The following is a 14,070-nucleotide window of genomic DNA, read 5'->3' on the forward strand; positions in this document are numbered from 1 at the left end:
CCCAGAGCAGAAAAGTGAAGGAGAACAAAATCGCTTTGCTTGATGCAGAAATACAAAGGAGACTATAGCCATGGTAAATTGATTTTGTACTGAATATGGGCTGGTCCATTGGAGGGGGTTTTGAACCTCCTACTCCAGAAATCATTGTGCAAAACAGTAAGAGGAGGCTGCTTAAAAGTCTTGTCACATCTATCAGCAGAGGCCACAAAGAAGAAGGAGGGATTTGGTTCTGAATGGCGACTCTGCCAAAGAACATAAAGGGGTGGAGATGGACATCTTTTGGCGGTAGAGGAGCCTCGAAAGAAGAATTGCTTCCACTATATCAGGGGAAACCATTGCTGTGACTCCATTCGTTGGCTCACTTAGAAATAGCTTGTTGTACCTTGTTTGTATCAACTGAAGAAAAGAAACCCCAAAACAAAGCCTGTTCTTTACAGAATAAACAGTGCTGTTGCTATGAGAAATAGTACTATGTGATACCCACCTGGCCAGTGACAACTGCACCTGCCTGTGCCTCAGCTGTATTTATATTCCTGACCTGTGCTTGACTGCAGTGAAATTTTTCTTTAATTATTTTCCCCTCAGTATATTTAAACCTCTTTATTTAGTTATTTTATTGATTTAACATATAATCTTATGTCTCTGTAATCTCCAGTACATTTTGTAAATGTTGTTATCCTAAGCTGTAAACTGAATGTGACATGGCAAGAAACCAAATTCTACTGTGGCTGTTAATTACCCAGTGTGCTAAAAGCTCATCTTAGTTTCTGTATGCTTTTGGTCTGCACTAATAGGAAAAACAGAGTCATCTTTCCCCGACATCCCCTCTGCTGTTCTCCAGTTCTAGATGTCATCATTCATTCTAAACTGGCTACAGGTGGGAGCTTCAAGGTCTTTTTTCACTAGCATCCCAGCTTACTGAAACTATCAATTTATATTTGGGCCCATACATGCTTTTTCACACTTAAAAACAATAGCGTTCATGGGAAAGATAAGCATTCCCATATAGAACTTGCAACTAAATCATTGTACTGTTAAGCACATGAAAGCAAAGTAGATGAAGTAGATCACCAAGTAAATGAAATCATTGTCACAGACTGACATTTTTCTTTACATAAAATGATAAAAATATAAACACTAGATAGTGGAAACAGAAATGCAGTGCCATCTTTATCTCTCTCCTTCAGAGCTGTATCTTCCTTCCAAAGCATCGTGTTGGCGTGCTCATCTAACATTGCTGTGTAAATATGTAACTGTCAAAGCTCAGCTTACAGTCAGAGCGGAGCGTGCACTCCTTTCTTTATCATTATGGACAGCTCTGCATTCCATCATCTTTGTACCCTACACTGATTCCCCTCTCTTTGGATGTATCCTTGTGGCATTGCATTAGTGCTTGTTTTAAGGGTCTTCCACAAACCTGCTTATCACTGTCAGTAAGAGGTTTACCCTGCTTTGAATCAGCCCATTAAGCCAGCATCTCTCCTGCCCTTGGTTAATGTGTGTTTTCCTCTTGCTTTCTCCCATTTGTGTCCCCTTTGTGTCTCAGAAGAATCCCAGCCCTGATTTAATAAAATTGTTCTGGTTACGAAAACCTCACAATGAGTTATGTGGCTGCTGAGCTGTGACCTTTCCCTTTTGTGTGGTTGTGCTCTGTTGTCTCTCGGTGCTCCGCCGTCCACTGCTACCTGATGCCTCATTTATTATTGCACTTTACTTATAATGCATTTTGGCAAGGCTATACCTACACAGGCTTGTGCAGGGAGTCCTGGGCTGCAGTGGAGGCTCACAGGTCCTATGAAAACTGCAAATTTGGATGACAAAATTCCATTATGTAAAAAAGCTCAAATTCTCCTCTGTATGGGATTCAGCATCAAGTTACAAATGTTTTACAGCAGAGTGACTGAAAATAAAGCAGTGGCAAGATAATCTGCGTGCTTCAAATACGAATTTTAGTTTGACAGCACCTAAGACAGAGCCGGCTGCTCCGTTGTAACATGTTCTCTGTACACTAAAATTCCTGAAGAGCTGAAAAAAGCTGTAATCTGTACATGGCTGTTGTTTATCTTAGAAAATACTGTTTTAGTTTTAGCACTTGGTATCAAATGTTCTTTACTAAATCTTTAGACAATCGTCTTTAATAATAAAACCTTGTACTTGTACAGTGCTTCCATTTGGATACACTGTAGAAACCGTGATCTGCTAAGCCTCATACAATGCTCCTTTTAGATAAGGGAATGCATAGTCTGGAGCTGTAAATTCCTACCTGACACTGCAGAGAGGGGGGAGTGTCAGATTTACAGACCTTATGTTGTTTAATGGAATCTCCTGCAGGACAAATGGAAGTTGAAGGCACAAAAACTCAAATTTCTTTTTGTAGATGAGACTGTGGCCATGCCCCAAGATGTCAGAAAGAAGTGGACAGGATACACAAAGTCTTGCCCATTGTTCTAATCTCTAACCCCGCTGCCTCACGCACCACTGATTCAGTGGACGTATTTTATGACACTAGCAAAAAAATGCTGTCTAAGAAGTCATTTGTGCTAGACAGGAAAGTTTTTAGTCCTCAAGAGAGCAAAGGTCAGTGCTCATCTCTGCCTCTGACATGCTCAGTGGCTGTTCCTAGTCAGTTGACCCCTCTGTGCTTCTGGTTTTCCCTTCCTCCCATGTGCCTGTGTTTTCTGTTTAGATTGTAAATGGTCTCAGACAGAAATTCTCTCCCACAGTATGTTTATTGCCTAGAAATAAAGGGTCACAATCTCAGTTCACTCCTCTATGTGCTTCTATAATACAAGTAAATAACAAGGGACTTTGAAGCTGTGAAAGGGAGAAAACCAGGAACATTGACCAGCAAAGAATTCACAGCAGCTAAAAATGCTCTCTGAAAAAATAACATTTGCAGTGGAGAGCAGACTGTGCCTTTAGGCACAGACACACAACTGTGGTACAGGGGTTTACCCACTTACTGCAGAGCTGTGCACAGGAGGAAAACTGTGAAGCATTTTATCTTGCATCTGAGATACAGGAGGACCATGAGCAGGGTGAGTGACCATGACTCAGCTGAGGTACAGGACCTCATTAGGGCTGGGATAACTTGATCAAAAGAGTAGAGCTCCCTTACTGGAGTCTGGGGCCCTGCTCTGCCAGGTGTTAGAGTGGTGCCCTGTCCAGGTGTGCCTGGAAACATAAAGTGGGAGGACAGACTCTACTCTAAATCAGCAAGGCTTAAGAATGAAACCCAAGAGAACAAAGTCAGTCTTCTGAAAACTCTCCTCCCTATCTATTGGTCTGCTGAGTGCGGATGGACACCATTATTTTGTGCAACAGGTGAACCAGGGCAGAGGAACATACCTCAGACTACTGCATTTCTCTTTGCAAGGATGTGGTAACAGTCCAGGAGACAGAGAAACATGAATATCCAAAGATGGTGTTATTTGGAACTGAGTGAAATATCCATTCTTAAAATGAGCACGTCCTTCTTTCTGATGGATTATTCCATCCTTACTATGCCAGTATGAAGCAGCCACTTCTTCTCTGGCATGAACGAGTGAGTGATTGTGTTCAGCAGCCAATAAATGCCAGGCCAAAAGCAATCGCTGTATAGCAAGATGCTGACATTTGTTTGTAGAGAGAAGGTCTGATTCAGAGATTAAGGTCGTGGGAACTGAAACCCACGGATGGATTTTTTCACTTGTTTGTTTGTTTGTTTGCCAACCTCCATCTTCCAAGTGTTATATTTAAGGTCTTCCCCAGCTGAGTTACTGTCCAGCCACTCCAGAAGAGCCATGTGACTGGGCCAGTCTGTTGTTGGGCTCTATGGGTTTAAATGGAGCAAACAGCTTGAGTTTTACATCTTGAAGGATCTGAGATCACTTAAGGGAAATCAATTAATAATTTGATAACACACAATGCAATTCCCTTCATCCAAACCCCCTCCTCTCCCCGCAATGAATCGACTGAATTCAGTGATCATTCCTCATACCTGTCACTGCACGCAGCAGTGATCTGCAATTTATATACTGCAGTGTGAAGCAGAACTAATTATTGAAGTTTGGCATTCTGTTCTTTCGGTATTAGTTATCTTTTTATCAGACATACTTATCACAGTTTTAATAAATTACCAGTGTTGGAACTTCAGAAATGGCCTCTAGGGTATTAAGCTACTGTGTTTTATTATAAAAAAGTTAGATTTCAAAAAGTTACTTTTTATGGAGCACTGTAAATGTTACATGTCCTCAAGAGACGAGAACCAATGCTTCAAAAAGGGAATTTAACTTTCCACTTTTAGACTAAGGCAACAAGTATTTATGGAGAAGTTCTGGTGGATTACATAGAGAAGAAATAGCTAAAGAGTTGCAGAAATATTTTCACAGTAAACATCATAGAAATGGAAAAACCTCTTCATGGATTTTCTGCATCCAGCCTATAGAACTTCTTTGAAAGACTTTTTTATTCTAAGTGCTGTAAGACCCAGCATTTATCAATTTCTTTTAAATGCAACAGCATTTGCCCAGAGAGGGGTAGATCTACACTGCTGCCATATTACGTAGACACTACAAAGTATACAGAAACATAGGGGAACTGTTGCGAAATGGATTTGTCATTATCAGCAAGAATCTATGGGTGATATTTTAGACATCTGAAATCTGTTCATCAGTATGGATGTGTTGGAACCCTGAGTTCTGAGAATTTCAATCTTTCAGTGTTGACAGGCAATGATATTCAAAACAACATGGATGGAAAGACTGAGGCTGGCATCTTGTACAGGAATGAACCAGCCTCTGAGCAGCCACTGTGGGAATGACTCTGCGCCCCAATTTAGCAAAGTCCCTAAGAATGTGATTAAGCGAAACTGGTCCAGTTGGGTGTGTAAATATTTGCTTTATTTACATTACAGTTGGCAGATTTTATATGCAGGCCAGAAGCACAGTCCCTCCATGTTCTTCTCTCCGGAGACTCGAAGAAAAGTTTCCATACCTTGCTGTGAAATGAGCTGATCCAAAAAAATTTTGTGAATGTAAATAAGAGACGAAGAGATTTTTGGCCTGTACATGGAATTTAGGAAGCAAATTGGTTGGTTTTTTTCAGAGGTACCTTTTTCTGAACATACTAGTGCCTTGTACCGCTACTGGAAAGGAAGAGGTAAATAAAAACCCAGGGAAAGGAATAACTCTGCCAGTTCAGGTCTCTAGTGCACAATAGCTGCCACAGCACAGCACCTCCTGCCCTCCTTCCTCATGCATAACTCAGCAAAGGGTGATGTGACTGGCAGGCTCTGCTCGGGGTGCCCTCGCAGCACAAGCAGAGAACCAAAATCACCTCACAATCCGTGGGCAGGTTGGGAAGTCTCCTGTGGGCACTGTGGATGGTTGATGGAAATGGAAACTCCTGCGTCAGCAATCCCTGCACTCCCGAGCCTGGGACACAAGGTGCTGCTTTTGCTTCTGCATCTGCTGACAGTAGCAGAAACCTGAGGAACACAGTACCTTCTAGAAAAAACTGGCATCTCACAGAATCAGTACCTGATTTGGGGGAGGGGTTGGGGGGGGGCTGCTTGTTTGTTTGTTTTGTGGTGGTTTTGTTTCTTGGGTTTGTTATTTTTTTCTAGTAAGCTTGTACTTGAGGGTTTTTTTGTTTCAAACATACACAATGTGCATTCTGGTATTACACATTTTTCTCCTAATAGGAGAGAACAGCGTGATTGTGGGTCTGTCTGCGGGCATGAAACTGGTTTGCATGGAGCACTTGTTTCACTGAAGTGAGGTTGGTAACAGATAGATAGGTTTGTAATAAAACACCATAGATAGGTCTAATTAACAATGGGTTTAGTTGATAAATATGTATGTAACATTCTCCTCCAATCTTAACTTTCCAGCTTTAAACCAATGTTCTGGTTTTGCATGAAAACCTGCAACCTGTGTTGTGCAAGTACAGTGCAGGGATTAGTGAATGCATAATCTATAAATTCATACTGTGGTGTTGAAGTAATTATAAATTGCTGACCTGAGTGTAAAAGCTAGTCCATAGAAGTCTAAGAAATTTTCACATTAGTAGTTGAGGATGCACATAACTATTGATAACAAGACTTGCTAGTGACAGGCAGGCACTTTGGATGCCAGCGCCGGGATGTGCAGGTAATTAAATAAATGTATCTAGAAAGCTGCTCTCAGCAGTGTGTGCTGAATAACTGATGTGACAGCACATGATGAGCTAGAATTCTAGAGCACTGTTGATCTGCAGTCAGAACTGGTAGCAAACTGTGAAGCTCATAATTTATTGGGAGAGACATTAACTCTTTCTCTCTGTGTCCGGGTGTGACCTCTGAATATTCAGATATGCACTGAATAGTGGCTATTGTGGCCCATTCCTGTTAATTTCTAGTTGGGCAGTGTTGCACCAGGTACATGTGATTGTATACACGACTGCTTCTCTGTGATTGTCTCCTTCATGGGACTCCTAAAAATGCAGAAATAATACACAAACATTCAATTTTTATTTTTTTAATAATTGAGAAAATCTGCCTGTGTAGAACTCAAGAAACAGAGATGTGAAGGACCATCTGTCCTTGCACATAGGCTGAAGGAAGGCACATTTATTTGCATTTTCAGTTCAGGGCCAAAGTTGCTTGTCCTCTGGTGTCTGTCTGCACAGGTGGCTGGGCAGTCCTGCCCCTGGTTTGCGTGGCTCATCTTGCACAGCAGCTGCAGCCCTGAGCCGTTCCCTTCATATGGCACGTAAATCTGCGTACCCCATTCTGCAAATGGGCCATGTGGTTATAGGGGAGGTCCTCAAAGTGGCTGGAAACACTGTTAGAAACTGCTTTTCTTCTGGAAATGCATGAGGGAAGAGATACTTGAGAGTGTGTAAGGAGGTAGCATGAAAAGCTGGAGTGCTCTTGATAAGGATGTAATGGGAGGAATTGCTGACACCCTGACAGCCAAAAAAGCTGTTTGCTTGGTTGCTTAAGCACATGGTAAGTACATATTGTCCTGTATTTGGATATAGCTCTGCTTCAAGGTTTGTCATGTCTTCATCCAGACTGTCTTCCATGACGCCATGAAAGTTGTTTTATTGCATTTGGGTCCAGAGATGTGTACTGCTTTTGACTGACATATGTAGCAGGAGGTATAAAAATAATGCCAGATGTGTTTTCTGGGGCTGAGAAACTTAAATGTCTCAGACAACTGAGAAAATTAATCATAAATTCAGGATGATATCCCAACAGAGTGACCAAAAACATCTGGTGGATACAGTTTGTACCTCATCCAAGTGTGCAGAGGCAGTTAAAGCAGTAAAAAAAGAGAGAAAATAATTTGATTTATTAAGGGAGACAAGGAAAGGGAGGGGAGGCACCTAAGCCATTGTTCAAGAACCTGGCTTTTGAAAAGTATTATGATCAGGTAAGGAAGCAAAAGTACAAAGCATCTCCTACAGTGCTGTGGTGTCATGCAAGTATTAAATAGGTCTCCTTCTCACTGATAAATACATGGGTACACACAGATGCACTCCAGAGAGAGACATCTTTCTGAAAGTTGCTCTGTCAAATGTTCATTCATTTGATCCTGGGACAAAATGGATCTAAGGCAGAGGAAGAACATATGCTCATCTCTGGAGGAGGGGCTTGGATACACCAGTGAGAGGATACAGAGCACCAGCATCACACAGAGAGTTTGCACAGAGGAGACCAAGGCAACAGAGGTGACAAGGGTGGGACATTTTGACCTGAAAAGACAGCTGATCAGTCAAGTAAAGGAACCAAACAATGCTGGAGAGCTCATGTGAGAGCCCCAGGCTCAGAGGTCTGAGCCTAGCCAGGTCCAAGCCACAGGCCATGGCCACAGATGTGTGTGGGCTCCTGGGAGTCCAGCACAAGGCCTTGTCTAGGCTGTAGGTCAGCAGACCTTGCAGTACAAATATTTAAGTGCACACTAGCTGCTTGGCTTTGCAATTATACTTTTATTATTGTCAAGATGTTCTGCTTTGCAGGGTCATGAATATTTTCTTTGAGTCACCAGAGGTCATTGGAGTTACTCAGCCCTCAAGCTAGCTCCTCCCTGTCCTAACAAAGACGTGTGGGACTTGTAAAACATATTCTGGATTGCCATATTGCTTAATTATCCTCTTAGCTCTAATGAAGTGCACCCTGACTAATGGTGCAGTCACAAACAACATGTTGCTATAATTTGGGCCATCACCAAGATCTTCTTTATCACTAGACTCACCAAGGTAGTGCTTCAGAAGGCTGAAGGGCAATGTGCCTAATAAAAGAAAACATTTAGACACATCAGAACATGGCTGGAGGAGAACAGTGCTCTGACTAGAGCTACATTTGCAACATGCCTGGAAATTCTGTGGTGCAGGTGTCTGGCAGGAAGAGCTGGGTGACCCCTGGGAGGCCAAATTCTTCTGTGTTGCATTGCTGCAATCCCAGATGACCCAGAGTATTTGCAGAGAAGCAGCATCGATTGCTGAAGCAACCAACGATTTTTGTTTTCATTTTCTCCTGTCAAGCACTGTTAAGGTGAACTGGGCTGTACAATGGAAAGTTCTCTGTCTCTGGTTTTGAAATGGGAAGAAGGGCCTTCCAGTAAGCAATCTCTTTTCTGAATATCGTTCTCTTTTTTTTTTTTAATTAAAATTGTCGAAACTTGATTGAAGGTACAAGGACACTCTAGTTTAATGAGCATGGGCTAGAGCTGGGATTGCAGATCAAAATGCTGATGTGCAGTTGCTCTTCTGGTGTCAAGGGCCCCTGGTAGCCACCAGGCAAAATTCCTTGTTCTCCTATGATGGCTTACAGTGTGAGCTCTGTCACCCAGCGACATTCGCTCTCAGGATATGACTGAATGATGCTTTTCAGCAAGGACTTATCCCAGCTCTCACAAAAACACTTCTGAGGCACAAGCTTTTGGCCTTCGCCATGGATTGGACTGCAGTATATGGGAGGTACTTCCCAAGTGGCTTCCAGGGAAAGACCTGTGCTCTTCCCTTCTCACCAGATCTTTGCCTGTGCTCGTAAAGTCTTTATTTCAAGCCAAACTGAATGGAATGCTCAGCTAATGGAGAGATGCCTTTTTTTTTTTCCTTTTGGAATGAGATAGAAATATTGTTTCCCCAAATGTTGTATATAAATGCATTTCCTGGCTGGTTGCATTTCTTGTAGGTCTGAATGAGTGCCTTCATGGACCTGAGCTGGGAGTGGGAAAATTCATCCTCTCTTTTTAGTGGTTTCCCAACTTTCTCCTGCAAAAAACTGGATTTATCATGTATCAAGGGGACAATTTCCATGGCAGCCCAGGGTTTAAAAAGTATATTGGCTGCAGTGAGAAGTTCAAGAAGAGTTCAGATCCGGACCGAACTTTGAAGCTATTTCCTTTGTTGGTAATGGACTGAGGAAAATAAAAATAAAGAAAACCTGGCTCTGTTAGGGGAGCTTTGGATCTTTATCTGAACTTTGTGAGCCTGGCCTTTCCTATGTAACAGAGCTATTTTTCTGGTACTCAGAATGATGTATTATGTATAGTATGGATATTTATATGTATTTTCACCTCCAGCTAACAACACCTGGTTGAATTTGTTAGGACTATTTTTAAAAAGTGCTGAAGGGAGGAAAACTGGGGAGGGCACTGAATAGTTTGGAATGTTGCTAAATATTTTAAATCTAAAAGTTCTCTCTAATGCAGCTTTTCTGGTCTTGACTTTTCTTGTGAAGGAAGGGGCTGTTCATTCTGAAGAAGTCAGAGGCAACTGGGGACCACACATGCTCTCAGCCCCCAGTCAATAGTGCCCTCAGCCCTAATGTGTTTTACTCTACCTCAGGACCTGACCCCACTTGTCTGGCATCACAAATCACCATCAACCTTTCTCCCCTCTTCCCACCTCTCTGGGTTTCACCTGTCAGCTCCCAGTTTTGATCCAGCTTGATTCATTCCAGGGTTATTTAAAAGGTGATAATCTTGGGGATAAATTTAAGAAGACCAACAGATTTGTGCAGAACTGTTGGACTTTGCTGTAGGGAAGTTTTCTTTCTGGTGATGAAAGCTGGGGGTTTATACAGCACTGTCCTCTTTAAAAAGAATGTGATGACTTGGTGTGTGGGGCTTATGTCTTGGACCTTCCAGCTGAATGATGATCAGAAGTTATATTTACATGTAAATTAAAGGCTGTCCTCTGTGAACATCCCAGTTGCCACTGCATCCCACTGCCTCTGGACTTCTCATCTATTTATCATTTGTGTGCTCTGTGAGCACAGTGGGAGTTAGATACATGTTTACTGTCACAATGCTGCTTTTAAATTGGGCTGTGTGAATTGGCTGGAGATACTTGCTTTTGTTTTGGGACTCTTCAGACATGGTGGTTGGTGGCGTTCCTGCGTGACTTGTGCATTTTGGTTTTTCAGGCAACAGCATGGGGTTCAGATGAGGACACCAGGAGGTCCTGTCAAAGTAAAGGGAAAACAGAGGTAAGTTTTGCTTTGCTACAATGATGTAACGGGTAAATATATTTGCAACATGTGAAATCCACACAGAGAATGTCTGACACCAGTTCGAGCTTGCAAATTTGCAGCAGTTTAGCTCTCCTACCACATGTGTATAAGCACCACCAAGCAAGCCACTTCAAAGGCCCCCTGTCCAAGTTATTACACTTGCTCTGCATGAAATTGAAAGGTGATTTCACTGCTGGAGAGGACACAATTTGTAACACATCAGGGAGCAGAGTGGTGGCAAGCCAGGGGTAGCATCCTGCAGTGGGGTGTGAGGCCAGGAAGGTTGGCTTAGCCCAGGTCCTTAGCAATGAGCCACTGGCATTCAGCCCCATGGGATTCAATGCTTGCTTGCAGTTAGAGTTCATAGTTGTGTAATTCCCTGGAAGGTGTGGATTGAATCTGCTAGCACACTGCAGTCTCTTCAGGTTGAATGTCACAGAGCTGCTTCAGAGGCAGGTGCACTCTGTTAAACTGCAGTTTGAAGTAAGAATTACTTGAACTAGCACGTGCTGTCCCAGAAGTCCAGAGTTTGCAGGCATTTCTGATTCAGCCACAGGGCCTTTCCACTCTTCTTCTGAGAAGCTAAAACAAAGGCATCTACCTAAAGGCAGGAAATGTTTTTAATTTTCAAATGTGATATTTGTGCTCTTCAAAAATCTTCAGGCTTCAGCTGAACCCTCTGGTTGCTATTGTGCTTAATACAACACTGCAAAGAGCTCTCAGTCCAAACCAGAGGAGCTGGACAAGGGATAAGACAGGATAAGCAAAATTTTTGCTAAGACACGGACAATCAAGCAGAGAGTGATTGTGTGGCTGGCCCAAAATGCTAGAATCTGCCACATTCCAGTTTGCTGCTTTAAACACAGGATTATCTGATCTTCCATTGACAATAATTTTATATAATAAACTTTATGTGGTTACTGTATTAACTTGTTTATACACACACACACACAAAAGCTAGCAGATAGGCAACAATTTGCTTCATGTAGCTGTGGAGAACAGGAGTATGGGTATCCTAGAACATATGCTAGAGTTTCATGTAGAAACTACATTATGCAGGAAATCAACATGGAGGCAAAATGGATTGGGATGGGCAAACACCAAACACGGCCAGCAATGATAATAAGTAGGACAAAATTGAAAAACTCCAAAATCTAAGACATGAGGAATTTTTGAATTTATGGTATTTGCACTTTAGATGTGCAAAGAAAGGCTTTTCCTCTTTTCTTCCTTTGTAAAGTACGTAAGATTTAAGTTGTATCCTGTTGTTCATGAAGAATTTGAATTTGTAACCCGGAATTATTTTGTCAACCCCTGGATAAAGCCATGCATGTGACTGAACAAATTCTAGGGTAATTTCAATCTATCTTTGTTACTGTTACGCCAAAAGTAACCAATGGTCTGAGTATCTTCACTGCTGCCTTCTCACACTGCAAAGGGTTTGCAAAAAAATTTCATGAGGATAATGCTCTGAACAGCTGAGTTTATGCTGATTATGAAACAGAGCTTGAAATCATTTGGTGGGTCCAGTGACCATGAGTGAAGTTTGGAGGAACAGTAATTAAACTGACTGTTAGGCACTTCTTGTCATACTAATTATGGCAAACAAAGGTGTTGACTAAGAGTCTGACAAGAAGACAGGAAGGCACAAAGGCAGAAGGATTCTGCAGTAGCTAAGCAAACACTGATCTCCCAGGTCTGTATCTACTCTAACCCGTGTGTCCACAGCTGAGTCCCCCTGTACATTCATTGTTAGTTACACTGCAGAGAAATGATTCAGCACCAGCTCAAAAATACCAGTCTAGGCAGCAATGAAGTGCCCTACTCCAGCTAAGTCCAGATCTGACCCAGCATCTCTGCCCTTGGCTGGGTAAAGGGAGCAGGTGAGGGCAGCACTATTGCGAACATCCCTGATTCTGCTGTGCAATGGTGGTACAAGATGCAGAGCTCTGTCTCCCTCAGCTCTGCTTTGTCAAAACTTGACTAATGGCAGGTTTCTACCCAGCACAGATGATTTGATGATAAATATGTTATGGATTGTCAAGCACTTATATATGTGGTGATAGAGGCTAGAAATAAGGAGAACCTTTGGCTCTTACATTAATTCACAGTATAGTTTGCCTAAGTTATATGACTGGCACAGTTTCCTTGCCCATTTAATAATGTATGTAGTTTAGGTGAAGCTTTCAAAACTGCTTCATGTATTAAAATGCCTTTTTTATTGTGCCTGGTGAGTATCTAAATAAGATTCTTCCTGCTGCTTAGGAGCTCTCTTCCTAAAATGCACAGAGCTGTACCCTACGAAAAATAAAAAAAACAAGAATAAAAGCCAAAAATGCATATCACAGAAATGTAATTATTATGGTATAGTAGTTACTTCACATTTGAGTACCTATTGTCTAGAGAAAAGGCAGATGAAAAATCTGGGTCTCAGATACAAGGTTAGAAGGTACCATTTTTTCTGACACCTCTGGCCATAAATTTCACCTGCTTATTCCTAAATGGAGCTCAGTACCTGAACTTGTCTGCTGTACTTTTTAAAAAAAGATGGAAAGTTTTGCTCTGAAGCCCTGAAGCAAATGTGCTGCCTGTGCTTTGCTGGCTTGTTCTAATGGCAGATCACCTTTCCTGTTAACATGTATTTTAATTTTGATTTGGATCTGGCTTCAGTTTTTAAGTGGCTGGGTTTCATTTTGCCCTTGTCTGGTAGATTAAAGAGCCCTTTAGTTACTAATATTTATTGTTTACAGAGGCACTTATGTGCTCTTGTCAATGCAGCACTTAGGCTTTTTGATAAAGTAAAAAGATGAGTTCTACAAGCCTCTTTCTCTAAGTCATTTTTCTACTGCCCTTGAATACTTTTTGTCTGTTTTCTGCACACTCCAATTTTTCACTTGTATTCCCTTGTCAATCTCTCCAATGCCTGAGTGTGATTAAAACAGTCTTTCACCCTCCTCAGTTCATATACATGGTGGTTTTGTAAGCTCCTCTGCCACAGGAGATCATGCAGAATTGCCTGGCCACTGTGACCACTAAATCCTTTTCATAGTTACTACTCTTGGGATGTAATCTCCATGCTTATACATAAAGCCCTTTTGTTCCTCTTTCTTTGATGCATAATATCATTAAAAAATGTATTTTATTTGTTGGGTCCAGCTCACCGACCATCCTGGCACATATGACTATATATATACACAGTGAGGCACTGGCCTCATTGATAGTTGCTACTTTTGCCATCTCTGGGGTAAATGTTTGTTAAGAAAAATGTTGATACTGGGCTGGTACCACCCCAGCTGCGGCTGCACTAGAACTGCATGTTTGTGAGTGATTTCATTTCGAGGATTTTTTTCATCACAGTCATTTATCAGATTTTAATCACTTAATGTATAAGTTCCTGAACCGGATTTTAAAATTAACTCTCTGCAATAAATCATGCAGTGTTAAAACAAACACCTCAAAAAAGTCTCTTTTATTGATGTTATTTTTATCAACTAAAACTTGTGGTTTCCTCAAAGAAGCATACATGCTTTGCTTCCCATGTCTCTGGAGAGCCATGCTGGCTTCCACAAGTAATCATTCTTATTTTT

The 14,070-nt window shown here is 41.7% G+C and overlaps 1 protein-coding gene across 4 annotated transcripts in view; it reads left to right on the top strand.

Annotated features, from left to right (window-relative positions):
- The window catches only part of SEMA5B (semaphorin 5B), a 269,546-nt gene that overhangs the window by 178,778 nt on the left and 76,698 nt on the right, over nucleotides 1-14,070 (top strand). For all 4 annotated transcript variants that reach the window (XM_039554919.1, XM_039554921.1, XM_039554922.1 and 1 more), the window contains exon 6: nucleotides 10,397-10,459. In XM_039554919.1, coding sequence (XP_039410853.1) covers nucleotides 10,397-10,459 — 63 coding nt within the window. The remainder of the gene's footprint in view (nucleotides 1-10,396; nucleotides 10,460-14,070) is intronic.

The sequence above is a fragment of the Corvus cornix genome, chromosome 7, assembly GCF_000738735.6.
Source record: "Corvus cornix cornix isolate S_Up_H32 chromosome 7, ASM73873v5, whole genome shotgun sequence".
Taxonomy (NCBI): domain Eukaryota; kingdom Metazoa; phylum Chordata; class Aves; order Passeriformes; family Corvidae; genus Corvus; species Corvus cornix.